The 15577-nt window shown below is 43.5% G+C and overlaps 1 protein-coding gene across 8 annotated transcripts in view; it reads left to right on the top strand.

Annotated features, from left to right (window-relative positions):
* Window positions 1-956: 956 nt before the first annotated feature.
* ARFGAP3 (ARF GTPase activating protein 3) overlaps window positions 957-15577 on the top strand; it is a 35808-nt gene continuing 21187 nt past the window's right edge. Inside the window, exons 1-9 of one of the 8 annotated variants that reach the window (XM_083440812.1) lie at window positions 957-1237; window positions 4458-4576; window positions 5994-6066; window positions 7126-7257; window positions 10032-10115; window positions 10962-11049; window positions 11518-11577; window positions 12148-12192; window positions 13642-13688. In XM_083440812.1, the coding sequence (XP_083296938.1) occupies window positions 1169-1237; window positions 4458-4576; window positions 5994-6066; window positions 7126-7257; window positions 10032-10115; window positions 10962-11049; window positions 11518-11577; window positions 12148-12192; window positions 13642-13688 (717 nt within the window). In that variant the 5' untranslated portion in view covers window positions 957-1168. The remainder of the gene's footprint in view (window positions 1238-4457; window positions 4577-5993; window positions 6067-7125; window positions 7258-10031; window positions 10116-10961; window positions 11050-11517; window positions 11578-12147; window positions 12193-13641; window positions 13689-15577) is intronic. The other 7 variants (XM_083440813.1, XM_083440816.1, XM_083440814.1 and 4 more) reach the window with 7 other exon arrangements.

The raw sequence follows: 15577 nt of genomic DNA, 5'->3' as shown, positions 1-15577 counted from the left end.
CCAATAGTTTTAAAGAATTGATGGCCCATTCATTAAAGAGTCTACCGTGGGGGAAAAACAAAGTTGACTTTTAAATTTTTCAGCTACTGTAGAGAGACTTTTTTTGTGGGTAGACCAGACAGGTCTCCATCCCTTGCCCAGCCAGTGCCGGATTACCAAATAGGGAGCAGCTTTTCAAAAGGAGCCCTGCAACTATGGGTCAAAATAATACTGATCTAGACAGAAAATTACAATTGAGCTTCAAAATCCAAAAATACATTTAAGAGTTAATTTGTGAGGGGTCCCCTGAGATTTCGGCTGCCTAGGGGCCTCCACAGAGTTTGGCCCTGTGCCCAGCCAGCTTCTTTTTAGTTGCAGGTCATATCACATCCTGCTTCTTCTCAAATTGGCAAGGAGAAATGAAGCCCTTCATGAAACCCGTTGGGTTTCTTCCCCCTTCCTCCCAAGCCTGCGCTTGTTTTTCATGCAGGTAAACAACATAACAAAAACGCCCTCCAGCAACTCCCTTCCTCTTAATTTCTGAGGACTTGAGGAAGAGGCTGAAATCTTGAATGTTTTGTGTACCTTGAGGCAAACCTTCAACCACTCCCCGACCCTCCAAAAAAGAGCACCCTTATTTTCTTGGATCAGGAAACTATTTAAAAAAGGATACTTTGGGTATAAACTTTTTCCATCTCCTCTGAGGATCATCAATGAAATGTGAGAAAAAGAAACGGGCACTGGTCCTTTTCCGTTCACGTGTTGAGCGTTCACACGTATATCCGTGTCGCCTTTATTCGCGTGTCTCCTTTACATCCTCCCCCCCCCCTCGCATTAACCCTCTCCGCGCCCCGCCGCCCTGAGCCTCGGCTCGAGGGGAAAGCAACCCCGCCCTCCCGGTCGCCCTAGGCAACGCCAAAGCGCCCAACCGGCTGGCGCGAAGGAAGCCCCGCCCCGCTTCCCGGCCTTCCCAATCCGCGCCCAACAAATCAGCCGTTCTCCCGCGACGCTCCTCCGCGGAGCGTGCGTGGCGCGACGTGGGCCTGCGCGGCGCCGCGTGGAGGCCCCGCCCCGTTGGCGGGAGCGTGCGAGGCGCGCGCGGGTTGGCCTCCCTCCTCCCTCTCCTCCCTCCGTGGCGCTTCTTGAGGCGGCTTGGTCGTCGTCGCCTCCGGGTCTGCCGAGAGGAAGGATGTGCGAGCCCAGCAAGCAGGACATCGGCGCCGTTTTCCGGAGGCTCCGCGCCGTCCCCACCAACAAGGTAAGCAAGGTCGGCGGCCCGAAGGAGGGAGGCGGGCTTCTTCTCTCCGCTGACACGTCGCGCCTCCGCCGCCGCCTCCCGGCCCGGCCCGCGTCTCCCTCTCCCGAGGAGCTTCGTGGTTCCCGTGTGGTTGTTTACTTTTGCCTGCCGCCCCCGGGCCGCCGCTTCGCAGCACAACACGCGCGAGGAGAACAAGATCCCACGGAGATCGTGATCCTCCTCGTGATTTCGCACCTTCTGTGGCCATCGCCCCCCCCCCGTGCTTTCCGATCTCCCTCCCCGAAATCGCGTTATCCGCCAGGCGCTTTGCGCTTGCGATCCTAACACCCCGAGGTACGTAGGGAGCAAGCTCCGTCCGATTAGGCGGGGCTTGCTTTCCCGTAGACGTGGCCAGATTCGTTTCTCTTCTATTTTTTGCATTTGTTTGTTTATTGCCTTGATCTTCCAAAGAGCTCAAAGTGGTGCACACGGTCCTCCTCCTCCTCCTCCCGCTCCCCCCATTTCATCGTCACAACAACCCCCCTGTGAGGTCGGTCAGGCTAAGAGAGGAAGGCTGGCCCAAGATCAGATCACCCAGTGAGCTTCATGGGATGATGTGGGCATTGGAACCCAGGTCTCCCTCTTGCAAAGGACTTCATTTCTAGGGACTTGAGGAAGGGGCTGAAATCTTTAAGGGTTTTGCTGCATTCTTTTTGCAGACAGACTTTGGGTGAGTTGCTTCCAGCTTTCTTTTTTCTGCTGCCCAAGGCCAAGCACAAAAGAAAAAAGGGCACATTGATTTACTTGGATCAAGTATAGGGAAACTGGGAAACGTTGGATCAAGTATAGGGAAACTGGGAAACAGCTATGTAGGTAGATGTGTCCTTCCTGATTTATATCCATCCATGTATTGTGGAGCTGACGTTGTGATTCACCCCTTGCCTTTTGTAGGGTGAAGTGCATCTGCTTCCTGCCCAGAACTCCTCACTCCTTTTTCTTTGCTGGAATTCATGGTCAAGGTTCTGTCTGCCTTGTCACTGTTGGCAATATTCCTTTAAAGCACAGCATGGAAGGGAGTGAAAACTGATGAGGTGGCTTAGGAACTAGGGCTGCAGTTGATTTTGTCTTTTCCATTTTCTTCTTGGTGAAGAATGAGTCAGTGACCTTTCAGAATAGGAGGAGCACTGTAATGTGGGCTTTTCCAACAGGCAGTTATTTCTGCGTATTTTCTTCGTGTAATTTTGTTTGCTCATTCCTGCACACTCTGACATGACTGTATAATTTTATAATGATCGGTTACAGTGCCCAAAGTCAAGTTACTTTATCTTCTGTTCTGATGGTTTGTGGAAATATGTGTAAAACAGCATGTTCATTTCAAGCAGTGATTCCGAACTTGTTCTGAGTTATAACAGATTAAGCTACGAGGATGATGAAATCATCTTATAAGATGATGAAATAAAAATGCTGCAGGGCAAACCCGTTCAGGCAAATTGGTTGCTGGCAAGTGGGCTAGCTGAAAATAATTACTGCTCTGTTATAGCTCTTTAGTGATATGTAGATATGATCTTCAGGTTCACAAAGTTCAAATGTTGGATTATAAGGCCACTGTTACTTCAGTCAAGTGGTTTTGAGGTAGCTGTGTGCGGACATGATCATAACAAGGAGGATTTGGAATTCAGAGGCTGCCAAATGGATAAAAGTAACATGTTCTTCTGGTACCTTGGTAGGTGCTCTGAAGTCTTACAGTTTAAAAACTAGGTTGTATATTGTTCTGGATCATATTAATGTTTGTTAATGGGTCTGTTCATGTGCACATGTTAGGAGGTGTCAGATGGTGACAGTTATCCTAGTGAATGTTTTTTGTTTGTATAAATCAGAGTGGATATCAATTCTATGTATAGTAATTTGGAGAATGCCTACTGTGCTCTAGATGCTTAACTCCCAGTTAAGTGTGCATAGAATTGCAGCCCTAGACATGTTGGCTTCTTTTGTACAGTGTTCTGATAGGTGACCTAATAAAGAGATAGACCATATAGTCCGAAGCAGCTAGATGACAGTCTTCCACCTGCAGGTACAGTGTTAGAAACTCAGATATATAAACTAGGTGCCAAGTGGCTCCTTAAATCAAGATTACAGTTGTCAAAACGGAATGTCTAATTGCCATTTTTGGGCAAGATGGCTCTAAAGTCTCATTTTTCAAATGATAGACTGACTGTGATTGATTATTAGTTAAGGTAGGTAAAGGATCCCTAGACGGTTTAAGTCAAGTCCAATTCGACTTTGGGGTGCGGCGCTCAACTCCGCTTTCAGGCCGAGGGAGCCAGCGTTCGTCTGCAGGCAGCTTTCTGGGTCATGTGGCGAAGATGACTAAACTGTTTCCAGCTCATGGAGCACCATGATGAGTGCCAGAGCGCACGGAAACACTTTAAATTCCTGCTGCAGTGGTACATATTTATCTACATGCACTGGTGTGCTTTCGAACTGCTAGACTGGCAGGAGCTGGGACAAAACAACAGGATATTCAAACTGCCAACCTTATGGTCAGCAAGCCCAAGAGGCTCAGTAGTTTAGACCACAGCGCCACCTGTGTATCCATCAGTTAAACATCTGGCTAATTCAGATGGAAACCTTGAGCTAGGTTAAGAGCATTGAGAACTTGAAGACAAGTCACTTGATTCAAGGACAATCCTCATAGATATTGGCCTATCCCTACCTCTTTTTCTTAATGGTGACACAGACCATTCATAACATGAGAATATTCTTTACAACTGTGAGCTGGGCAGTGGAGTGGGGTAATTGAAGACAAGCTACAAAAATTAACTATAATGTTGTTCACTGCTCCCGCTCAGGCTGAACAGAAAAAGTATTTTGGTTTCTGAAATTTACTCAGATTGTGCAGATAAAATACAACTGATAGAATTCTACAGGATGGAGTATTAGTGTGTGAAAACAGGCAAGATCCAAGGTTCCCCAGGCATGCGCCTCCAGGTGGTAGAGATGTCAGGCACCACCCTGGCACCCAGGAACCTTCACTTGGTCAAAGTGGCTGATAGGTCCAAAATGTGCCTTCTGCCCAGTTAATTTCAAAGACTGCAGGTACACTAGAAGTTACATCAAGGCAACCAACTTTTTGCCTTACTTCAGCTCATTTGCCGGAGTAATTTAGAGCTATTTATTCTGCAGGTCTCACACTGTGGTTCAGATGCTTACTATGCTATACACTTTTTGTATTGTTTTCTAGATATGCTTCGACTGTGGAGCGAAAAACCCAAGCTGGGCAAGCATAACATATGGCGTTTTCCTGTGTATTGACTGCTCAGGGACTCATCGATCACTTGGGGTTCACTTGACTTTCATTCGGTAAGGAATTTGCATGCTGTTTTTGGATTGAGGATGCTTTTTCTGTGTTACTGCATTTGCCTGACTTTCTCCCATTTGTCTGACTTTCTCCCATATTTGTAAGTAAAAGGATTGTTCATCTTGTGTGCCTCTTTTATAAGGATGGTATCCGACACGGCTCTTCTCCTGACAGAAGGCACCTGTCGTCAAAATGAGGGAGGGAGGCAATTTTCAGCAATGTCTTCCCTCCGCTGCTGCCTCTAGCGCCACCATAAATCTACTCTGGAGGGCCTTCTGTTGACAGAGGGAAAGCATTGAATCCCACCCTCAGAATGCTACTTTGGCATCAATAGTAGATACAGGAGAATTTCTTTGGTGTGGTTCCCAAGGAGTGGTTAAGATCTGAAAATTGCTCTTTCAATATCAAGACAGTTGCCTTTTGGATCAGACCTGAAATTCTGGATACGGTTTAACCTGGCTTTTGTTTTGCTGACTTGCTTTCTTACTGCTTTTACCTTTACCTTTAGTGATGCAACAATGAAACTGCTAGAACGGTTGCAAAGCTAAGCAGAGTCCACTATAGTTTCAAATAGGATGGGGCACCACTTGCTGGGATCGGACTAGATGAGCCTTGGGGGGCCCTTCCAACTCTACAATTCTATGGTGATATTGTGTTAACTGTTTTAAATGGTTTCTTGGATAGTCTGAAACAGTGGGGTCTAAATTATATAAACGTACTTCTGTTGAAATTATTGGATTTTTCCATTTTACCATTGAGATGAAACGTTTATATTTTTATTAAATTGAAGTGGTTTTAAATATAAACAAAGATTTGATTGCCTTCAGCTTTACTGTGAATGTTGCCGTCTGAGGGTTGTGCATTAGAAAACTGCAATCATGTGTTTACATTTTAGAACTTAACATTTATGAGTCATATATCTGATACTGAATATCACAATCTTTATTTGCTTTACCAACCAATCCCCTGTGTCATGTTGGTGGTTGAGCTTCATACTTTGAATACTGAATATTAGAACAGCTTTCCTAAAGATTGGTTGGTTCTGTTTACAGGAGCTAGAATGCCAAGAAGTATAAATGGAAGTTTCCCTTTTTAGATGACTGTGCCACATAATTGACAATTTTGTATTTTGGCTTTAAAGACTCAATTTTTTTAAAAAAGTAATTCATCTGAATATCCTCCGAAGCATATACAGCCATGGGAATAAGAAAGTGCACCCTCTTTGTATTCTGTGGTTTTATATGTGAACACATAATAACAATCATCTGTTCCTTAGCAGGTCTAAAAAATAGGTAAATACAGCATATTACACAGTGTCATGATTTACTTAACAGCAACAAAAAAGTTTTGCTTCAAGATTTTGTTGAGAAATAATGGTTAGAAAAGTTCTCAATTTTTTTCTTTTTTTAATTTTGATAGGTCTACAGAATTAGATTCTAACTGGTCATGGTTTCAGCTGAGATGTATGCAAGTTGGAGGAAATGCTAATGCTGTAAGTTTATTTGTGAAGTTGAGTTTTTACTCCCTGAACGGTTTCATATCATTCATATTTTGCAGAAGCGCTCTCTCTCTCTCTCTCTCTCTCTCTCTCACTCTCACTCTCTGTGTTATTTTTGTGGGTGCAAAAGCTGCACTTTTTAATTTAAACCTGAGTGGTTAACCTGTAGCCTTTCAGATGTTACTGGGCTAAATTCCCACCAGTCCCAGTCAGTGGTTCAGCAGCATCTGGAGAACCACAGATTAGTCACCCCTGATTTATGTATATAATTCTACCCCATTTATTTAACCACAAAGTGTTCCCAGAACAGCAAGCAATACTGTACTGAACACAAAATTCTGCTTCTGAGAATCCTGCCTTCTTTCTTTGTTTACAAGCAAGTTTCTATTCCTTATGGATGCAAACATATGCTTGAAAATGTATGAACAATGCCTGCTGAAATCTGGGGTTGTTTTCTCATTGATACGGGGTTAGGGCTTCTGTGTTCTAGAAAAACCAGAATACATTATCAGCAGCAGAATCAACTGCAGAATCAGAAACTTTAATTTTGCACAATTTATACAGGTTATAGAATTTGGATTGCCCGTGTACACTTTTAAAAATAATGCTTGAGTGCATGCAATCCTGCTAATGGCTACCTGATTTTCTCATGCTCCTGATATTTACTCCAAACGTGTATGTATTATATATGTTTTATTACTTGTATATTAGCCTCTTGTTCTCATTAACTTTGTTTTCTTGCTAAAATCTTCTTTCTTTTCTTTTTTGGCTATAACCTGTATTTGGTTGACCAATAAATTTTGATTTGATGTTTGAATATTTGATATTTGAATTTACACTCAGATGGAAAATACGTAAATGGTATAGAAAAATGCTACAACTTTCATCTCATTGTATACATACAAGGATTCTTGATAACATTCACCCACCCTAACATAGCATAACCCAAACATAAAATACATTTGCTTTAACTTTAAGTAATAAACCCACCCTCAAATGCTTGTAAAAATACACACATTGTCTTTCTTTAATGTACTCTTTTTTTTTTTGTAGTCTGCATTTTTCCACCAACATGGTTGCACTACAACTGACACCAATGCTAAGTATAGCAGTCGTGCTGCTCAACTTTACAGGGAAAAAATTAAGTCGCTTGCAGCTCATGCAACACGGAAGTATGGTACTGATGTAAGTGATCTGCACTCTACCTCATCCATTGATTCTTGTTTTTACTTTCTTGTTAGACCACTGTTGTGTTTCCAGGAAATCTAATGTTTATAAAGCTGATATGCAACCAATCACATAGTCTTCAGACATTTGCTTACCTCTTTAAGAATGTTGCAGTAATGAGGAAAGATGGAAGATGCTGTATCAATTAATATCATGGCTTCCGTCATCTCTTTGGTGCATTCTGTCACCTCTGTAGCATTTAGGCATAGTTCTGGCACCTCTTTTTCTAGAAAAAAAGCCCTGATTAATACTAATCACTTAAATTGTATTTCCAGTGTGCTTTGCATTCCTGAACAGATTATTACAGAAAATTGGGGGGAGGGATTCCACTACCATATTTTCACTGAAATGACATATTTTTGGCCCCAATTATCAGCCTGTCATCACTTGGCATGTTGCCTTACTGCACCAACTACAATCTTGTTCATCATACAGTTTCACCAAAGTTGCAGAAGTGTTTATGTTGGGGTACAGTACCTGTATAATTAATACATTACCTGTGCAATCAGAGGAGGTTGAATATGTTCACCAACATAAAGTGTGACCAAGAGGTTTACTGATTTTGTATGAACTGTGAAACATATTTTATAAAAGTCAAAATACCGTATTTTTCGCCCTATAGGATGCACTTTCCCCCCTCCAAAAATGAAGGGGAAATGTGTGTGCATCCTATGGGGCGAACGCAGGCTTCGCGCACCTCTCCGCAAGCAGTGGGAGCCCAGCGCTGGGCTCCCGCTGCTTGCGGAGAGTTGCCTGCATGCTGAAGCCTGCGCGCGCCAAGCTCAGCGCGTCCAGGCTTCGCAGACCTCTCCGCAAGCAGCGGGAGCCAGCGCTGGGCTCCCACGGCTTGCAGAGAGCTGCCTGTTTGGGGGCTGGGGTCGGGGGAAGCTCGGGCTTCCCCCGCCCCAGCCCCGTGCCTGGGGGGGAAATATTCCCCCCCCCTTTATTTCCCCTCCCCCCAAAAAACTAGGTGCGCCTTATGGGACGGTGCGTCCTATAGGGCGAAAAATACGGTAAATCTTCTCTGGAGGGTTGGAATGAGAATGAGAGGAAGATGAAGTTCTGTTGCACAAGTGGAAGTCAATTCAAGCAACATTGAACTGCACCCTAAGCAGTGTTCAAAATTCGCCAGGCGCATTGCATCTGGCTATTGGCCACTTGTGACCAAGTGAAGATGCCCAGGCGGCAGGACGGCACATGGTTGTCTCCACCATCTGGAGCTGCATTCCTGGGGATTCTTGGGTCTGGAATGTTTTCACACACAATCAGAATGAATTTCAGGAACCAAAATTTGTATGGAAAAATATGACTTTGAAGCCACCCAGCCCTGAAATGACTGTCACCTGGTTTAAGGAGCCGTTTGGCATCTAGCTTATAGATCTGAGTTTCTAACACTGACTGTAAGTCTTGCAGCCCTTGAAAAAGTAGCTACCTAATCTTTACTGCAGAGGTATGAAATCTTTTTCTGTCCAAGGGCCCTCATTCCTACTTGGTCAAATTTTTGGAGGCTGCGTAGAAAAGTGGGCAATAAATGTCAGTCTGACCTTTGTACAGTAGGCTGTGTTCCAGCCCTGCAAGCCAGAGGTTGACATAAACACCCTGTAAATCCCCCCCCCCCACCTCCACCCAAGGAAATGAAGAGACATTCTCATTATTCAAGGAGACATATGGTAGGTGTGGAGCATGGCTGCTAAAGAGTGGGGCCTGGGGAGCGTTCCACAGAGACTACAATAAAAACCCTGTTCCTGGCTGTTTGTGTTTGCACTTGCTTAAAAAAACAATGAAATAATCTGACTGGATATCAACGGGTATGGGGAATTTATTATGCAATTATAATGTATTTATAGTCCTGATCTAATCACTCTTATGTTAATCTGATGCACTGATCATATTTAAAATTAATGACAACTTATATAGGTTTGAAATATTTTTTCTGTTTTTCTGACCTTAGTTACTTCTATTAACTGTATTTTATATGAGGCCATTAAATGTAATATTTATCTTCACATTTGTGTGACTTTATGGAAGTCTACACTTTGTTCTGCAGAATGGAGCTCCCTTCATATGATGAATATGTGAAAAGGACTACAGCTGCCTATAGGAAACAGTAGAGAAATTGAGCATTTTAGCTTAGCTATGATTGGGTAGCAGCAGTGTGTTTTCCCACCCCACCAAGGCATACAAAGAGGTATGCCTGTCTTTGGCTTTGAATATAAACCTGGAAGTTTCCTATCTGGGCAATACAATGGTCTACTCTAGTATTGATTTTCTGTGGCTCTTGGAAGTCTATAGAACTGAGTTCTTTCTTGAATTGTTTTCTTTTGATTTATAAAATTACATTTCTCTATACCTAGGGAAATCCCAAGTGTCTAGAATCTGTGTGACCTTATTTTTGGGTAGCCTTGTGTCAGTTTCAAGCTGATGACCCAAATTTGCTGTCAAGAGGGAATGGTGATGCTGAAAGAATTTGAGAACTGCTGAATTTTCATTGGAGCATATGAATGCCAGTGTAAATTGTCTGGAGCTTAGGAGCCATCAGATTTTGAATGCTTACATTAACTGTATCCGTTGCAACATTTCCAATAGGTCTTGCACTCCTGTATGTTTGCCTTCGTTTCAAAGACTAGTCCCGTGTGATGCCTTTATGAAACTGTCTGTACATGCTGTTGATTATGCCTAAAACATACATTGTTGAGGGAACATCATGAGATGACATGCTGTGTTTGTTCTAGTTGTGGATAGATGGCAGTGGAGCCCCTCCTCTATCACCACAAGAAAAAGAGGAAGACTTCTTTGCATCTCACGTTACTCCTCGGGTATAGAATAAGTTGAATTTTGCTTCTTAAGTCTCTGGTATTTCTCAAGTAGCAAAGTTTCAGTATCTGTTCTGGCCCATGCATGGATGTACAGTAAACGTCCCATCTATTGTCTTGAGAGGGCCATGGATCCATGCTCTTCCTGGCCACCACAACCAAGAGTGGGAGGGTGGGGACTAGTCACAGATCGAAGGCAATGCAGTGTTATCCCTGTGTTGGCATGAGCTGCCTCTGTTCAGCAGCAGAATAGATGATGTCACTAGTTTATGCCAACACAGCATTGCACTTCCTACATTTGATCATAGTGGTAGGTGGCAGTTTAGTCCTTGCTCTCCCACTCTGCACTGGTGACCAGATGTGCATCCAGCATCCCCCGCTTCGGCCTGATTGAGTAAGATGTGACCTGCCATGTAATGTTAAATCTGAAAGTGCATCACTTTTTATCAGTCTTGTGACAATGATTGCTATCAGTTACTGTTTATACAAAATACAACACTTTGTAATCAAGTTTACATTGATTTTAAATAATGTTTGTAGGGTTGTTGAATTTACGGAATTGGCAGTTGTCTTATCTAATTCTGTAACTTTATGTAAATGAGTGAAAATACTCTAGTGGCAAGTTATGGCAGAACTATTTGGATCCTTTACTTTTGTCCCATAGATGATTCATAATTTTTCTTACTGGAAAAACGTAGGTGTGAAATTTTAGATGTCTTAAATGTGTGTCTATAATTTTCATGACGGCATAAACATTGAGATTAACCAGTGTCTTAGCTACTTCAGTTTTGGGGTTACTTTGGGCTTACTCCAAATAGATAGTAGTAACTAATTTTTCCTTTTCTGCAGGTTATCAACACAGAATGGGAGTTATCACACCAGGAGACAAGTACTCTAAAACAGACATCTCTAGAAAATGATTCAGAGAGCAAAGAAGGTACAATTTGAGGAGGAGAGACAGAGTTTTTAGACTAAAGTTTCGCATTCTTGGCTACTGCTTATTCTTGTGCTGCCCTTTTATAATATTGCTGCACATGCAATAACGATAGATGCCAAAAAAGCAGGCACCTGTGTTTAACAAACTTCTGCAAAAGGGGAATGTCTTATGCTGCTTTATGAATAATAGCTTAGCCAGTTCTATTGTCACTGCATCTGAAGCACAACTTCAAACATGATAGAAATGCAGCATAGTTACAAAAATCTGTTGCCACTTTCATGTTGTAATCCACTTGCAGTTCCAACTTCTTAATACTGTGATTAATTTATTTTTCCGGTGAAAAAAGTTCACAGAGAGTGGAAGTTCGGGGTGGGGGACATGAGTGTCTGTGGGGGGAAATCTCTCTAGTAAGGTATTTTTGAATATTCTAAAATGGACTATTTGTGCTTAATGTTTTTATATATCTAGAAGATCCTGAACATGGACCAAGTGTTGATTGCCTTAGTGTCTCACCACAAGCTTCACTAGGTAATCAGTCCAAAACAGTCCTGTGTGTTTTAACGTGTACATGTTTGAAGTGAGTTTGGTTTGGGAAAAGCAGTGCAAATTTTGCACTGAACATTTAATGACTGGCACCAGAGCCAGCACAATATCTAGGTATGGGCAGTATTGAAGTGCATCTAAATGTGCCCTTTTGCTCCATTCACGATGCTTATTTCTCTTCTGAGAAATGTAAAATGATAAAGGCCTCCTGAGCCTGTCACAGGTCGGAATGTATGTGGGGGATTGCATATTTGAATGCTCCTCCATGATGAAGCCTTTCATATGAAAACCAACACATCTGGCAAAAACAGGCTAGCTTGTTATAAGTCTTGGCATCTGTAACATAGGGGAGTTTAGACCTGTAATTTCCCCCAGCTGTAGTCTGGAATAGTGCAGATCTTCGAAGACAGTATCATACGCTTAACCCCCTCCCTGCCCCGCAATAGTTTGGCCTTTAGGGTCCAGCAGTTGCCATGTACTATAAATTCTGTTGTTTATTTAAAACATTGACCTTTTTAGTTAGTGACGTGTGTTTGTTTTTATCTCTTATTTTAGCCAACTCGGAGAATGTAAATGCTTCAGGCACCACACATAGCAAAGGTGACCGTGGATCTTTTTAAATATCCTGTTTGACTGCTTGAGTTTCCACATTTAGGACTTCCGTGGAATAGAGCATTATAACAGTTTTCTTAGCTTCTTACACCAATTTAAGCAAATGTATCGCCCTCTTACAAATTCATTTTTTGTTTTTTGTTTTATTTTGAGAAAGTAATGATAATAAATAAATAAGAATAAAAATGTGCCCCCCACCACCGCGACCATTCCATTGTAACTATCCAGCCTCCCAAAATTTCAACACCTCTTGCGATGGTTTGACCCCTTTCTGTTTTAACAGTGCAAATTCTACAAACACCTTCCAACCTCTAACAATTTACACAGCCTTAGATGCTTTTTCCCCAACTGTATTTCTGGATCGCTGATATTCCCATACATTTCTTAAACATCTTGAATATCCTCTTGACCATTTAATACTTCAGTATTTGAGGTATTAAGCTGGCATCAGTCTGGAGATCCTCACATATAGGAGTGGTCTTCATCCTTATTTCTGTGAATGTGGATCTTATATTCAACAAACATGATTAACAATTTCAGCTCTGGGAACATAAGAAAAGATTTGCTGGCTGGGGCCAAAGGCCTATGCAGTTCAGAATCCTTTTTCTCACAGTGCCAGTCAGAAGCCTCTTGGAATCCCCACAAGCAGAATATGAGGGCAGTCTCCTCTTGTTCCCCAGCAACATGCCATCACTGATTCTGGAGGTAGTATGCAACCTTCATGACTAGTCACCGCCATGATTTTGTCTCATTTCCTTTTATTGGTGTGGGGAAGGGTCCAGTCTCCCTCTTAGTGCTGAGTAGATCAGTCTTCCCAAGTATTGCTCTTAAGGTGTATCAACTGGTTTAATGTCTGCTGGTTTAGATTTATGACCCGAAGTTCTATTCTGAAACTTTGAGTTGAAGGGTGGAAGCTAAATGCATTAGAGAGAGGAAGATTTTGTTCTCTAGGTGCCTTGTTCTTTAAAAGCACACTTTCCCTAAGCTATTTTTTGGAGATGGCATATAAGTTATTAACTGGTTTCCTAATTTGTGCCTAGTGTCTTGATTTCCTCCCCATTCTGCCCCGGGGCATATAGTTTGTTCATACTTCTGTACTGTGTGTGTGTGTGTGTAAAATCTGACAACTTTGGTTAAATATCAAGGAGGTATGCTTGTCAGTTGGACAACTTCTCTGAATTGCTATATCCTTTGCCCTTTGGCAGTTCACAGAAATTTCTTTGTTTATACTGTAGCTAATATTTTAATGTTGAAAATAAGACATTTCATACTACACTGTACTGCTAATTTCTTTATTAATGAAACTGCTGTATTTCAGTTAAGGAAAATAAAGGGGGAAGCTTGCTGATACATCATGCTTTTGTGCAGATTGTTGTTTAGAACATTTGCATGCTCAAAAAATACAGATCATGACGAAATATGTGTTTAACTTTTCAGAGGCCAGCTCAATGATAAAGAAGAAGCCAAATCAAGCAAGAAAGGGGGTAAGTGATTCGGTGCCATGTTTTCTTCTGTTAATGGCATTGTAAATTGGTTTTCTCCATAGGATCTATGTTGAATTTTTGTACACTGCCATTTGTCTTTAGGTAAAAGGTATAAAACACCAAAATAAATTTTAAAATCCATAATAAACATTGGGACTCCTGCATGCATGTAGTCCTCTTCTCAAAAGCTGATTATCCTTTTCATTAGCTACAGTCGTACCTCGGGTTAAGTACTTAATTCGTTCCGGAGGTCAGTTCTTAACCTGAGACTGTTCTTAACCTGAAACACCACTTGAGCTAAGGGGGCCTCCTGCTGCTGCCATGCCGCTGGAGCACAATTTCTGTTCTCATCCGGAAGCAAAGTTCTTAACCCGAGGTAATAATAATAATAATAATAATAATAATAATTTATTATTTGTACCCCGCCCATCTGGCTGGGTTTCCCCAGCCACTCTGGGCGGCTTCCATAGAAACAAAAAATACAGTAAAATATCACAGATTAAAAACTTCCCTGAACAGGGCTACTATTTCTGGGTTAGCGGAGTCTGTAACCTGAAGTGTATGTAACCTGAGGTACCACTGTATTTGGCATGGAAGAGAGACTGGATCCAGCTCTCTAGTCCCCTTTTAAAGAGCTGACTTAACAAACTTCCAGCTTTGTTTGTTTACTTAAAGGCTATACGTAGAGAGACTCAGCTGAGCATTCACCCCCAGGCTCAGTTCTTCATGCATGTAGGAATATGTACCGTATTTTTTGCCCCATAGGGCGCACCGGCCCATAAGGCGCACCTAGTTTTTTTGGGGGGAAATAAAGAAAAAAAAATATTTCCCTCCCAAGGCGCGAGGCTGGGACAGGGGAAGCCCAAGCTTCCCCCGACCCCAGCCCCCAGAACAGGCTGCTCTCCGCAAACCGTGGGAGCCCTCCCGCGGCTTGCGCGGAGCTACCCGAAGCCCCGGCACGACTACTCAGCGCGCCGGGGCGTCGGGATAAGAGGCAGCTCTGCGCATGCAAGGGGAGCTCTCCTGCAGCTTGCACAGAGCTACCCGAAGCCCCGGCGCGACTGCTCAGCGCGCCGGGGCGTCGGGATAAGAGGCAGCTCTGCGCATGCCGGGGGAACTCTCCTGCAGCTTGCACAGAGCTATCCGAAGCCCCGGCGCGACTGCTCAGCGCACCGGGGCTTCGGGATAAGAGGCAGTGCTGCCCAAGCCGGGGGAGCCATCCCGCGGCTTGCGCAGAGCTACCCGAAGCCCCGGCGCAACCGCTCAGTGCGCCGGGGCTCCGGGATGCAGGCAGCTCTCCGCAAGCCGGGGGAGCCCGGGGGGAACTCCCGCGGGCTCCCACGGCTTGCGGATAGCTTCCAGAAGTCTGGAGAGGGAGAGGGGTCGGTGCAGGCTTTCAGCGAAAGCCTGCATTCGCCCCATAGGATGCACACCCATTTCCCCTTCATTTTTGGAGGGGAAAAAGTGCGTCCTATAGGGCGAAGAATACGGAATGCTGAAGCATTGCATTGGAATAAAGGAGTGATCAATTAGCGGGAGGTATTTCTGCAGTTATATGGCACCCTAGATGACTTTTGTATCTTGGTAACAGAGTACATTTGTTCTATCTGTACAGTAGACCCTCAGGTTGCGAAAGCGGCAAACCTGGAAGTATTTTTCTGGGTTTTGCTGCTCGCACATGCGCAGAAGCGGCGGCCTCTGGATACAGATTTTTTGGGGTGCGCACGGATCCTGGAACAAATTACCGTATTTTCGCTCTATAGGACGCACTTTCTCCTCTCCAAAACTTAAGGGGAAATGTGTGTGTGCGTCCTATGGAGCGAATGCAGGCTCCTTGGCTTCAGCGATAGCAACGCGAAGCCCCCGAAGCGCAGAGGGAGCGCTTCCTC

This window comes from Podarcis tiliguerta (genome assembly GCF_965153285.1).
Source record: "Podarcis tiliguerta genome assembly, chromosome: 5".
Classification (NCBI taxonomy): Eukaryota; Metazoa; Chordata; class Lepidosauria; order Squamata; family Lacertidae; genus Podarcis; species Podarcis tiliguerta.
The sequence above is the reverse complement of the archived record's forward strand: the minus strand, read 5'-3'. Positions and strand labels throughout refer to the sequence as shown.